Source organism: Dendrobates tinctorius, unplaced genomic scaffold, assembly GCF_039654945.1.
Source record: "Dendrobates tinctorius isolate UK_male_01 unplaced genomic scaffold, ASM3965494v1 ptg000039l, whole genome shotgun sequence".
Lineage (NCBI taxonomy): Eukaryota > Metazoa > Chordata > Amphibia > Anura > Dendrobatidae > Dendrobates > Dendrobates tinctorius.
In genome coordinates this window covers 18,782,119-18,796,586 of record NW_027361707.1, presented here as the reverse complement: position 1 = coordinate 18,796,586, position 14,468 = coordinate 18,782,119, and the positions used below count along the sequence as shown (strand labels likewise).

Sequence of the window (14,468 nt, the reverse complement as noted above, 5' to 3'; positions counted from 1 at the left end):
GAGGATAAGGGAGATTTTGAATTTCTGCATATACTTGTGGACACTGGACACTTTTGGATTGTGTGAGGCCCAATGAATATCTGAGCGCTATGTGACAGGCTCGATGGCACAGCTGTGACCAAAGTGACTAGAGGATAAGGGAGATTTTGAATTTCTGCACACACTTGTGGTCACTGGACACTTTTGGATTGTGTGAGGCCCAATGAATATCTGAGCGCTATGTGACAGGCTCGATGGCACAGCTGTGACCAAAGTGACTAGAGGATAAGGGAGATTTTGAATTTCTGCAGACACTTGTGGACACTGGACACTTTTGGATTGTGTGAGGGCCACTGATATCTGAGCGCTATGTCACAGGCTCGATGGCACAGCTGTGACAAAAGTGACGAGAGGATAAGGGAGATTTTGAATTTCTGCAGACACTTGTGGACACTGGACACTTTTGGATTGTGTGAGGCCCACTGATATCTGAGCGCTATGTCACAGGCTCGATGGCACAGCTGTGACCAAAGTGACTAGAGGATAAGGGAGATTTTGAATTTCTGCAGACACTTGTGGACACTGGACACTTTTGGATTGTGTGAGGGCCACTGATATCTGAGCGCTATGTAAGAGGCTCGATGGCACAGCTGTGACAAAAGTGATGAGAGGATAAGGGAGATTTTGAATTTCTGCACACACTTGTGGACACTGGACACTTTTGGATTGTGTGAGACCCAATGAATATCTGAGCGCTATGTGACAGGCTCGATGGCACAGCTGTGACCAAAGTGACTAGAGGATAAGGGAGATTTTGAATTTCTGCACACACTTGTGGACATTGGACACTTTTGGATTGTGTGAGGCCCATTGAATATCTGAGCGCTATGTGACAGGCTCGATGGCACAGCTGTGACCAAAGTGACTAGAGGATAAGGGAGATTTTGAATTTCTGCAGACACTTGTGGACACTGGACACTTTTGGATTGTGTGAGGCCCACTGATATCTGAGCGCTATGTCACAGGCTCGATGGCACAGCTGTGACAAAAGTGACGAGAGGATAAGGGAGATTTTGAATTTCTGCACACACTTGTGGACACTGGACACTTTTGGATTGTGTGAGACCCAATGAATGTCTGAGCGCTATGTGACAGGCTCGATGGCACAGCTGTGACCAAAGTGACTAGAGGATAAGGGAGATTTTGAATTTCTGCATACACTTGTGGACACTGGACACTTTTGGATTGTGTGAGGCCCAATGAATATCTGAGCGCTATGTGACAGGCTCGATGGCACAGCTGTGACCAAAGTGACTAGAGGATAAGGGAGATTTTGAATTTCTGCACACACTTGTGGTCACTGGACACTTTTGGATTGTGTGAGGCCCAATGAATATCTGAGCGCTATGTGACAGGCTCGATGGCACAGCTGTGACCAAAGTGACTAGAGGATAAGGGAGATTTTGAATTTCTGCAGACACTTGTGGACACTGGACACTTTTGGATTGTGTGAGGGCCACTGATATCTGAGCGCTATGTCACAGGCTCGATGGCACAGCTGTGACAAAAGTGACGAGAGGATAAGGGAGATTTTGAATTTCTGCAGACACTTGTGGACACTGGACACTTTTGGATTGTGTGAGGCCCACTGATATCTGAGCGCTATGTCACAGGCTCGATGGCACAGCTGTGACAAAAGTGACTAGAGGATAAGGGAGATTGGATTGCTTTTAAAAAAGCAGTTTGCAGAGCAGTGGGTAAACAGCAATGCCAGCCTGTCAGGAAGCCTTAAAAGGCAGCCCAACAACCAACACCACTGATACACCACAATATAGCCTCCCCTTGCACTGCACACACAGTGACTGGTGTGTTGTGCAGGCCAAATCGCTAGCAGCAGAAGCAGTTTTTTTTTCTTCTCAGCAGGACAAGAAAAATAAATTGGGATTGCTTTTAAAAAAGCAGTTTGCGGAGCAGTGGGTAAACAGCAATGCAGGAATGTCAGGAAGCCTTAGAAGGCAGCCCAACAACCAACACCACTGATACACCACTATATAGCCTCCCCTTGCACTGCACACACAGTGACTGGTGTGTTGTACAGGCCAAATCGCTAGCAGCAGAAGCAGTTTTTTTTTCTTCTCAGCAGGACAAAAAAAAAAAATTGGGATTGCTTTTAAAAAAGCAGTTTGCGGAGCAGTGGGTAAACAGCAATGCAGGAATGTCAGGAAGCCTTAGAAGGCAGCCCAACAACCAACACCACTGATACACCACTATATAACCTCCCCTTGCACTGCACACACAGTGACTGGTGTGTTGTGCAGGCCAAATCGCTAGCAGCAGAAGCAGTTTTTTTGTCTTCTTCCCTGCCTAATGCTCTCCCTACAGAATCAGCAGCAACCTCTCCCTATACTGAGATCGGCAGAAGTAAGATGGCGGTCGGCGTGCACGCCCTTTTATACCCCCTGTGACGCCCACCAAAGCAAGCCAATCACTTGCATGCCCTTCTGAAAGATGGTGGTGACCCCTGCCTATGTCATCACGTTGCCCACAGTGTCCGTGGATCCTGATTGGCTGAAAAAGAGCGCAAAACAAACTTTTGAAACGCGACTTTGGCGCGTAAGTCGCCGACCTCGTGGCCGACCTCATCCTAGGGTCGGGTTTCGTTTAATGAAACCCGACTTTGCCAAAAGTCGGCGACTTTTGAAATTTTTCGACCCGTTTCGCTCAACTCTAGTTATATATCATGCCTCATGCCCATGTAAAAAAGTATATGTGGGTTTAACAACCCGCGAATTAAAAATTCACACACGTGAACATTGTCTTGACATAGAGAAGGCGAAAGCAGTGACGGATGACATGTCTCTTAAAACGTTACCAAGGCATTTTAAAAGATTTCATGAATGCAAAGCACATCTACTAAAGATTAAGGGCATTGATAGTATTTCTTTCAATTTCAGAGGTGGAGATTTGGGTAAAGAATTGGTGAAATTAGAATGTAGATGGATATATAGGTTGGGTACATTGCAGCCACAGGGATTGAATGAGAGTTCAGGTCTCGGGTGCATGTTTGTAAATGGCATTGCCTGAGGTTTTTACTCTTTGGCTTTTCTAGGTGTAGGGTGATTTTTTATTTAATTTTAGTTGCTTTTAAGTTGCACTTACTTTTCCTTTCTTTTGGTTTATTGTTATGAGCTATTAGGAGGGATGTGATGACACTGACGAATGGATGATTGTGGATTTCCGAGCGCAATGGACTGGGATAAACTCAAGCGACGCAGCGGATGAATAATGGGAGCCTAGCAAAAATTCACCGTACTCAAAAATTCTCCGACTCTTGAGCTCGACATTGTTATATGTCATATTTTCATATCTGGTGTTTGTATACAGATGAATATTCCCCTCCTGTATCTATAATAATAAATGCCCTAAGCAGCTTCTGGTTGTAACAACTTCCGTCCAGTTGTAACCGGTGACGTCACCGCACACCTCTTTCCATGTTAACCCTCAACACACCACTCCTCCTCAACACACACACTCCTCTCACCTTTCACCATCTCCACTCACGTCCACTCACTCTTTCACTCCACATACGACCCTTTCTCTCATTCCGTCTCTCATACTCACGCCGTCATCGCCGCTGATCCACGATCCCCGACATCTTCTTCCGCCGGCGCCATCCTGGATCCAGACGTCCTCCACTCCGGCGACACGTTCTTGCGGCGACGCCATTTTGGATTGGCGAAATCCCGCGATAGTCAAGATGGCGTCGCCGCAAGAACATGTCGCCGAAGTGGAGGACGTCGGGATCCAAAATGGCGTCGGCGGAAGAAGATGTCGGGGATCGTGGAGCAGCGGCGATAACGGCGTGAGTATGAGAGACGGAGTGCTGGGCGCACTTTTCACAGATGCAGCGTCTGCGCATTTCACCAATGCAGCGTCTGCGCTTTTCACCGGTGCAGCGTCTGCACATTTCACAGGTGCAGCGTCTGCGCTTTTCACCGGTGCAGCGTCTGCGCATTTCACCGGTGCAGCGTCTGCGCTTTTCACAGGTGCAGCGTCTGCGCATTTCACCGGTGCAGCGTCTGCGATTTTCACCGCTGCAGCGTCTGCGCATTTCACCGGTGCAGCGTCTGCGCATTTCACAGGTGCAGCGTCTGCGCTTTTCACAGGTGCAGCATCTGCGCATTTCACCGGTGCAGCGTCTGCGCTTTTCACCGGTGCAGCGTCTGCGCTTTTCACCGGTGCAGCGTCTGCGCATTTGACCGGTGCAGCGTCTGCGCATTTCACAGGTACAGTGTCTGTGCTTTTCACCGGTGCAGCGTCTGCGCATTTCACCGGTGCAGCGTCTGCGCATTTCACAGGTACAGCATCTGCGCATTTCACCGGTGCAGCGTCTGCGCATTTCACAGGTGCAGCGTCTGCGCATTTCACAGGTGCAGCGTCTGCGCATTTCACATGTGCTGGGCGCGCTTTTCACAGGTGCAGCGTCTGCGCATTTCACAGGTGCTGGGCGCGCTTTTCACAGGTGCTGCATCTGCGCATTTCACAGGTGCAGCGTCTGCGCATTTCACAGGTGCTGGGCTCGCTTTTCACAGGTGCAGTGTCTGCGCTTTTCACAGGTGCAGCGTCTGCGCATTTCACAGGTGCTGGGCGCGCTTTTCACAGGTGGAGCGACTGCGCATTTCACCGGTGCAGCGACTGCGCATTTCACCGGTGCAGCGTCTGCGCATTTCACAGGTGCAGCGACTGCGCATTTCACAGGTGCAGCGTCTGCGCATTTCACCGGTGCAGCGTCTGCGCATTTCACAGGTGCAGCGTCTGCGCATTTCACAGGTGCTGGGCGTGCTTTTCACAGGTGCAGCGTCTGCGCATTTCACAGGTGTTCCTGCGGTGACGCTATTTTGGATCGGCGAAATCCCGCGATACTCAAGATGGCGTCGCCGCAAGAACATGTCGCCGGCGAGGACGACGTCGGGATCCAAAATGGCGTCGGCGAAAACTCACGAGATTTCGCCGACGCCATTTTGGATCCCGACGTCGTCCACGCCGGCGACATGTTCTTCCGGCGACGCCATCTTGAGTATCGCGGGATTTCACGATACTCAAGATGGCGTCGCCGCAAGAACATGTCGCCGGCGTGGACAACGTCTGGATCCAGGATGGCGCCGGCGAAAGAAGATGTCGTGGATCGTGGAGCAGCGGCGATGACTGCGTGAGTATGAGAGACGGAGTGAGAGAAGGGGTCGTATGTGGAGTGAAAGAGTGAGTGGAGATGGTGAACGGTGAGAGCAGTGTGTGTGTTGAGGGTTAACATGGCAAGAGGTGTGATGATATTGCATCCTCCCGATGCGATAGCATCGGGCCATAATATAGTTGTTTATAATAATGTAGTAGGAAATGGTGAGGGGGTTTAAGGAAAAAAAATTTTTGAAAAGAAAATAATTTTTTTTGGAATATGCAAAATGTCAATGCCTGATATGTGTATGTCTGTCGATATTTTATTGGTAGATGGGCTCTCTAATATATGTAGGCTTTGGATTACATTATATGTGTGGGCAAAGTTATTTATGTACATTTCTCAGTATAGCCACATTACATAGTGAGTGTTGACATTTGGTAGGAAATTTCAGCCTCACTGTAGATAGTTGGAGATCGATGTGTACTAATTTGGGTAATTTGTTGTAATGAATATGATATCAGCTTATAGATACACTACATGAGGGGATGAAGGCTCTATATAGTAGTTCTATTCGGGGAGGATGAATATTTAAGTGCAATAATCATTGTGACAGTCCCACAATTTAATTATTTGGGCCTCTGCATACTGGCAGCTTGTGGACCGCTGTGCGCATGCGCAGACCGGTGCGCTCTTTACATGTGAGCTGCAGTCTAACACGCTGGCCTCACTCACTCATTACCACGCTATTAACTGTGGAGGGCATTGAGGGAGTCACCGTGACCGCGGCCACTTGTTTTATTTACTATGAGCGTCGCACTGTTGACGCATGCGCCGTGTGGCTATCCAGGGCTGCTTCAGTGAGGAGAGCCTGGCTGATTGGGGGGGTGTTGTACACTCTCAATGAAAGAACCCCAATGATTGGTTGAGGCTGCATCAGTGAGAGAGCCCCGTTGATTGGTTGGGTGCACATCCTGAATGAAAGAATGGTTATGATTGGCTGAGGCTCATACTTAAACCCCACACACCCTCTGCCTAGACACGCCCCCCGAAGAAGCAGGGTGAAACATGCGCGTCAGGGCAGAAGGACGGGACCCCACTATATGTAAGAAAAAGAGTCCTGATTGGGAGAGTTGAAAGAGTCGGGAAGAAGGTCTTAGACGATCTCTTATCAAGCTGAGGTCGAAGTTTATTCAGAGATACACGGCAAAACAGAACAGAAAGTCAGAGAAGTTGAAATATGCGGGCAAAAACAGGAATTCAGATGGGCAGAGATTCGCTAGGAAGTCTGGCGATGAAAAGGCTCTGTGCCCTGGCCATGGTGAGGCACAGTGGCATGATGGCGATGGAATGGCCCCGAGCAACAGTAACAGGGGCTTTTTATCCATTATGCAAACAAAGGAAGCTGTATACATATTATAGCAAAAGGGCGTATATGATTACATCATATCTTCTTGGACAAAGGAAGAAGTAACACAACATTACATCAGTAATTAACTTTTCACCAGACCACATTAAGAAACACAAAAATCCAATATTATCTCTAACTACTGTCATTAATCTTATTACTGCTCTTAGACTAAACCCATAAATTCATATATTTGACAATTGTAGAAGTCTGTTTCCTACATATTTACCATATACTCGTTGGTTCTATTTTCTCATTGCCCTGAGGCTGATCCAATTTACCTGTATGCACATCTACTAAATTTCTTAATGGGCATGATCTCATTTTACATCCTCCATCTGCTTTTACAGGGTACATCGTATTATTTCTATTGTAAAAGTTGAATATATTCTTTCCTAACTTTCATAAGATGGCTGCCTCGTTGCTCATGGCAGCTCAGTATATTATAGCTGACCATTCTCTTGCACTATATACTTACTGAACGCTGCTAGGATCCAGGTAATGGCCACCATGGCTTTAATCATGTTTAAGACCCGTTAGAATTCTCCTTGATGGCTGTTGGTGGCAGCACTTCTATAGAATTTGCAGCTATTATGACCTGTGCTGTGGGCTATGGTTAAACACTGTGGGCTGCTAGGAAGTGGGAGGTGCTCTCAGCCTATATAGTAACAGCAGTGTCTGGAGCCTTGTTTACATATTTATTGAGCGGTAATAGCCAAAATTATTGATTCGGTGTACCAGTACGTATCTGCTTGTTTAAATGCGTCATAACTTAGGTGGTACTTTACACATGGCCGCCATCAGGGCATTACTGCCCTTACTACTGTATGGGGCCCAGTGAGCAGTAGCAAAAAGGGGGGGTCCGCACGCACTGGCAGCCCGGGCCCTCTTCTCTTGCTTCTGCTTGTCGGGCCCCAGGTGTAAAAGTTCAGGGCTGCTGCAAGCCAGATACATAACAACACTGTGGTGATTTAAAGATACACCTACAGTGTTAATGGATCCGGAGGGCAGAAATCGGTGCTGGACCTTTAAGCAGCAGAATTAGGCCCGAGGACATCATGGTCCTGATGCCGGTCATGTGAAGCTGCATGCTCTTTTTCATTCTGGAACAGAGCAGCATGTCACGTTCGTGGAGACAGGAGACATTGAAGTCGGCAGCAGGTAGGCAGAGGAGGTGAGCAGTGTGAGGATTCAGAAGAGGCTGCTGAAGAGATGGGAGGCTGTTGAGAATATGGGAGGCTGCTGAAGAGATGGGAGGCTGCTGGGAAGATGGGAGGCTGCTGAGGAGATGGGAGGCTGCTGCTGAGAAGATGGAAGGCTGCTGAAGAGATGGAAGGCTGCTGGGAAATGAGAGGCTGCTAGGAAGATGGGAGGCTGCTGGGAAGATGAGAGGCTGCTGAAGAGATGGGATGCTGCTGGGAAGATGGGAGGCTACTGAGGAGAGGAGAGGCTGCTGGGAAGATGGGAGGCTGCTGGGAAGATGGGAGGCTGCTGGGAAGATGGCAGGATGCTGAGGAGAGGGGAGGCTGCTGAGGAAAGGGGAGGCTGCTGTGGAGATGGAAGGCTGCTGAAGAGATGAGAGGTTGCTGAGGAGATGAGAGGCTGCTGGGAAGATGTGGGGCTGCTGGGAAGATGGGAGGCTGCTGGGAAGATGAAGGCTGCTGGGAAGATGGGAGGCTGCTGGAGAGATGAAGGCTGCTGAAGAGATGAGAGGCTGCTGAAGAGATGGTTGATTGCTGAGGAGATGAGAGGCTGCAGAGGAGACGGGAGGCTGCTGAGGAGATGAGAGGCTGCTGGGAACATGAGAGGCTGCTGGGAATATGGAAGGCTGCTGGAGAGATGAAGGCTGCTGAGGAGATGGGAGGCTGCTGAGGAGACAGGAGGGTGCTGGGAACATGGGAGGCTGCTGGGAACATGGGAGGCTGCTGGGAACATGGGAGGCTGCTGGAGAGATGAAGGCTGCTGAGGAGATGGGAGGCTGCTGGGAAGATGGGAGGCTGCTGAGGAGATGGGAGGCTGCTGGGAAGATGGGAGGCTGCTGAGGAGATGGGAGGCTGCTGAGAAGATGGGAGGCTGCTGAGAAGATGGGAGGCTGCTGAGGTAGTTCTGCGTCTGGCAGAGGGGGCTGGTTACGGGAGTGAGGAGAGACTGTTGAGGGGAGTCTGTGTTCAGCAGGGGGGAAATTGCTCAGGGGAGTCTGCATCCTGCGTCTGACGGAGTGAGGCTGAAGAGGCGGCGGCGAGGACAACCAGGGCTAGTCGACGAGGAGCGGCAACGCCAATTGCGTTTTAAGAGCGTGCCCAACCTCTGCGGACTGGTAGGAATAAGAGCAGTTGACAAATAGTGTGATCCCCCTTTACGCTTGACTGCTTGATATTTTTTTTTCTATTATCACTTTTTGGGCATGTGCACATGTTGCAGATTAGCATGCGGAATTTGAAGGGCAAAACGCTTGCACATTTATTGTGGATTGTAATGCGTTTTTGCAGTGCGGATTTGTTAGGTGGTGCTGGGAATGGATTCGGTGTGTGAATTTGAGAGAGAGAATTGACATGCTGAGGAAAAAAAAACGCTGCAAATCTGCGCAGATTTTTCCGCAGCATGTGCACAGCAATTCTTAATTTACCATTGACTAACATTGGCTGTGCACAACACTGCGGATTTGATGCAATTCGGCGCGTCCAAAAACGCTGCGGATCCACATCAAAATCCGCAATGTGTGCACGTAGCTTTGAGTTCTCATGTTTGGGGAGTATTTACAGTATATTCTAGAATTTATAGGTTTTTAATGAATACCAATAAAGAGAGTTTTTGGTAGTGTATAATCGGTGAATATATATGCAATAATATACACTGTTTACATTTATTAACCCCTTAACATCCAATGATATGCAGTGTCCGTCATTGGACGCCTCCCCCTGTTTGGTGTGGGCTTCGGCCATGAGCTCACACCTTTTCCGGCACATGACAGCTGATCTGATCAGCTATCATGTGCCCCTAACAGACGTGGGTAGAATCGCGATCCACCCGCACCTGTTAACATGTTAAATACCGCCGTCAATGTCTGACAGCGGCACTTAACATGCACGCGCAGGAAGCACGTCGCAAATGTTTTTAAAAAAAATATATGTTTAAATCACCCCCCATTTGTCCCATTCAAAATCAAACAATAAAAGTAAAAAATACATATATTTGTTATCGCCGCATTTAAAATCGCCCGATCTATCAATATATAAAAACAATCCGATCGGTAAATGACGTAATGCAAAAAAAGAGTAAAAAAAACGGAAGAATTTTTTTGGTCGCTGCAATATTGCATTAAAATGCAATAATGGGCTATAAAGAGATCGTATCAACACAAAGATGGTATCAATTAAAACGTCAGATCGGCGTGCAAAATAATAAGCCCTCACCCAGACCCATATCACGAAAAATGGAGACGCTATGGATGTCGGAAAATGGCAACTTTTTTTTTTTCTATTTTGACAAAGTTCGGATTTTTTTTCACCAACCACTTAAATGAAAAAATAACCTATACACATTTGGTATCTATGAACTCGTAATGACCTGGAGAATCATAATGGCAGGTCAGTTTTAGCATTTGGTGAACATGGTAAAAAAAAAACAACAACCATAAAACAATTCCACTCTTTTTTGCAATTTCACTGCTCTTTGAATTTTCTTTTCCCATTTTTCAGTACACTATTTGGTAAAACCAATCATGTCATTCAAAAGTACAACCCAGCCTGCAAAAAACAAGCCCTCACATGGCCATATTGATAGGAAAATAAAAAGTGGGTATATACAGTGTGATTGGGAAACATCTTTATTTACTATTATGGCAGTATAATTTGGAAGGGGGAAATTGGTCTGCACTCGCACTTCAGTGCATGGACTGGGTGCTGATCTCCTAGCCCGAATCCTCATACATGCTGTGAGGCTGCTGAATTCAAGTCAGGAGACCCGCGGCCGGCCGGGTTGCTTAGGCAGCTATTCGGGTAAGTGCTTATCCAAAGCTATTCGATCAACACTAGTGAGGATGTGGTGTAGGGAAGGTGACCTGACGGACGGATGGACTAGTCAGAGTGAAGAAAGATAGGTTTGCACAGTGTAGGTAGGAGTCAGTGATTACAGTGGGGAAACAACTAGGAAAGTGTAGTGGACGTGCAGTACCTTGGGATGACCATTAGATGGCAGGGTGGAGTGTGAGCAAAGGACTTTACAGCAGCTTAGGGCTTTAGAAACCGTTGGTCATGGGGGGCGTGGTGACAGTTAGAGTGACAGTTTCAAGGAACCGGGGGAGTTATAAATACTGAGGGAGGGTTCCAGAAAGTTCCAGTCCCCAGGGGGAGCTCAAGTGACAGGAGGACTACGACAGTCTGTGCACTCTGAGGAGAATACAGACCAGGGGGACTGAGGAGAGAGAATGTCAGGGGGGTGGTCCTGACAGGAAAGGACCGCAGCAGAGACAAGGCTCTGGGTGGAAGACACCGTATGTGTAACGACGAAACTGACCAGTAAAGTGCTGATGGTGTACGGGCCTAAGGCGGCCACAGTAACCGAGCTGTCAGGATTGTCACAATGTGAGACGGGACGTACGTATAAATACGTCCCTAGTGTAACGTACGGTGTTGAAGCGGCCCTGGACACGGAGGGCAGAGAGAGAGATATCGCGGTGTACCGCGAGGACCGTCAGTCGGACGGTGAGCAATAAACTTGGACCTGTTGCACCCAGAATCTGCCTCATCGTGTCTCTGTTATCATCTCTGCGCGGTAAGAAGTGGGACCACCCCCTATCACCCCCCCCAGCTCGGCACCCCACCACCGACCCTACAGTGGTGCAGAAGTGGAGTTTTTCCAAGAATGGGCAGTGGGACTGTGGAAGATTTGATGGGTGAAGGCGGAGCTGGGGTGGAGCCTGGGCAGAGTCTCAAGGGGACCCAAAAATGTTGATAGCATGGGGCCCTGGAGTCCCTAGTGGCAGCCCTGACTTTACCTGATATTTAGTCATTGGGTCCAGAGGCTAGCAGCAAATTTCATGTTAATGGGAGTCGTGTGTGCTTCCTTTTTTTGCACTTTTTCTTGTAAACATACAAATCCTTTTACCTTTTATATGTGAATCAGTAAAAGAGATTTTATCATTGAATTGCTCTATTGTTGATCTTAGCTTCGAATAATAGCAGGATCTAGTGGTTTCATGGTGGATTAGAGGAGCACAGTACAATATAATTTTGTGGCAGTTTTTTGGGAGTGAGTATTTAAATTGCTATTTAGTTAATTTTCCATATATTTTTTGTGAACCGCTGAAAACTAAGTATTTTTATATGTATGTGAATTAAATTCTAAGGCCGGGGTCACACTGGCGATTAAATCGGATGAATACAATGCGATAAATCCTCAGTGACGTCAGCAGGAGTCCCTGCAATTTCATACAACAAATTAACCCCTTAAATTAACCCCTACAAGTCCAAAATTTTACCCTCATCTAATTAATTGTGATAGACATAACAAAAAAAACATGAAATGAAATGGTTAACTATATGTATACCATGTGTCATTTCATGTCGGGCAGGAGAATAATTATACAAAAGCCGGCAAATGTTTCTGCACCTATTCTGCTATGATGAACTGTATGAATTTGTAATATATATATTAATGTGTCTCTATGACATGTATAAAATATATATATATATAAATATATGTGTCTAGATCTATTCATTCTTTGTGTGGGGAAACCTGTCATTGGACTCCATTATATGTCCATTTAGCTATCCTGCGAGAAAATCTCGCCAGACGGATGTCAAACGGATCCTTACATGCGATTAAAATCGCATCAATTAAGAAAAATTGCATCAATTAAGAAAAATCGCATCAAAAACGGATCAATGGTTAAGATGCCTTTGTGCGATTTTGGACCGTTAAAATGGGACCGTTTTTTTAATGGTTGTGTGTGACTCCAGTCTTACCGCCATCATCCCAGGCAGTTCCTTCTCCACCATAGTCTTCATTCCCTCTTTGGTTAATGTTTTCTCGTTGCCCTCAGTAATGGAGTATTCATCGTAGACCTCAAATAACATTTCTATTGCAGTCTCCAGCTTGGTCTTCATTGGTTGTGACATTATTTTCTCGCTTCGTCCAGGCAGCTTGCTGTAGGCAGAATGTAGTATCGGGGACGGATGTGGCACTTATATAGGAATTTTGTCTATAGGGAGAAGAGCAAATATTATACAATTAAGTATATATTTTCTGGGTGTAACATTGATTCAAATTCCAGTAATGAATGCACTACTCATCACTAATAATTATCTGTTTGATGAAGGTGGAGTTGACTTTATCCATATGAATTAATGACACGCCTTAATTATATTTCACTCTCCACCTGTAAAATTGCGAAACTAAACTCAGAGTTTTGAATTTAAAGTTTCACACAGGTAAACTGCAATGTTTAAAAGTTCTCACATGTTTTATGCAAGTCACCTAATCGCTGATTTCAGCAGAACCGCAGCCCATCAATGAGTCACCCAACAGCAACGGTCAAAGAAGAGGCCAAAATAGGAAGGAAAGTGCAAAATATTGGAATCCCGGTTACAACCTCAATGGACGCCATTATAGTTTATGATGAGTGTAACTGCGCTGAATCTACTAATCTGTGAAATGTCATTCTCCTCATCACCAGCAAATCTAGTAAAAATTGTTAGATATAGAGGTATAATATCCCGGGAACTAAACAGGTTTCTAAAATGATGCTAGAGACCATTGTGGTGTCAGTTCTATAATGTGTTTTCACAAAATATCATTTATTTATTGGCAAGTTTAGGAGCTGTGCAATATCAGGTGGAATTGGTTATGGTTTATATATGAATGTAACCAGGTCATAATCATAGGTTGTATGGATTCTCCAATGTAAATTCGAATCAAATATAAGTATAAATATATAGAGTATTGGCCAACTAAAGAACAATTCACTGAAAAGGATATCAAATCTAAAAATCAGCACATTAAAAGGCCACGGGGTCAACACACCGATGAAGAACAACTCACACAATTATTATTCATGGAGGCCGGTGTTATAGGGGGTGTGAAAACTGGTCACTTGCCCAGGGGCCCCACTACCCCAGGGGACCCTTCACCTGTGATGTGCCACTATTAGTGGCAGACCATGTGGCCCCTATAGGGCCCTTGATTTGGGGGAGGACAGGTGCCAGCACTACCTCTGGGCACCCTCCGCCCAGGATCGCACATTCAGGATGCAGACACAGTTGAAAGCAATGATGGAGGAGGCATGTCGTCCTCTCCCTCACCCATCATTCTCCCTCTTCATCGCGCCACGCTGTGCTTGGCAGTGGAGCTGCAAAAGAGTCGCACAGTGGAGATCGGAGCAGCTGGGGAATGGGGAGATGTGAGTATTGGTGGCCATAATACTGCATAGAGGTCTATGAAGTGTTCATTATACTTGATGTACTGTATGTGCATTTTCATGTCAGTTGGCTAGACCAGATCTTGTCCTGCATTTAATCAATCTTCCAGCATCGAACTGTGCAAAAACTGTGTGGCAGTCTCCGGAGGCCCCATTTGCTACTCCAAATCGTTTGTGATGAAACTGTTTTACAGTGGCAAATCAGAAGACTATATTATATATTTACTGCAGGGTATTTAATCATTCTGTTTCTGTCTTTGTTTTTTCTGGTCAGTGGCTAGTGTGAACATGTGCTTACACGCTGAATACTCACTAGTTTATATCCCAGTTCATACCTTTGGGTTATTTTCAGTCTGTTTGCATCATGTGCGTATAAAGGTGTGGCCTGCCTTTCCTTTGAGATGGGCATTATATTGATGTGAAATAAGCAAAATCCCTGCTGTAGCTAAATAAGTAAAACGCAAAAGTGCATTTTAATAACTCAGAGTTCT

At 46.5% G+C, this 14,468-nt stretch overlaps 1 protein-coding gene across 1 annotated transcript in view; it reads right to left on the bottom strand.

Annotated features, from left to right (window-relative positions):
* LOC141088449 (protein S100-P-like) overlaps positions 1 to 12,772 on the bottom strand; it is a 44,313-nt gene extending 31,541 nt beyond the window's left edge. Inside the window, exon 1 of the mRNA XM_073574522.1 lies at positions 12,527 to 12,772. Within this exon, the coding sequence (XP_073430623.1) occupies positions 12,527 to 12,679 (153 nt within the window). The 5' untranslated portion in view covers positions 12,680 to 12,772. The remainder of the gene's footprint in view (positions 1 to 12,526) is intronic.
* Positions 12,773 to 14,468: the final 1,696 nt, after the last annotated feature.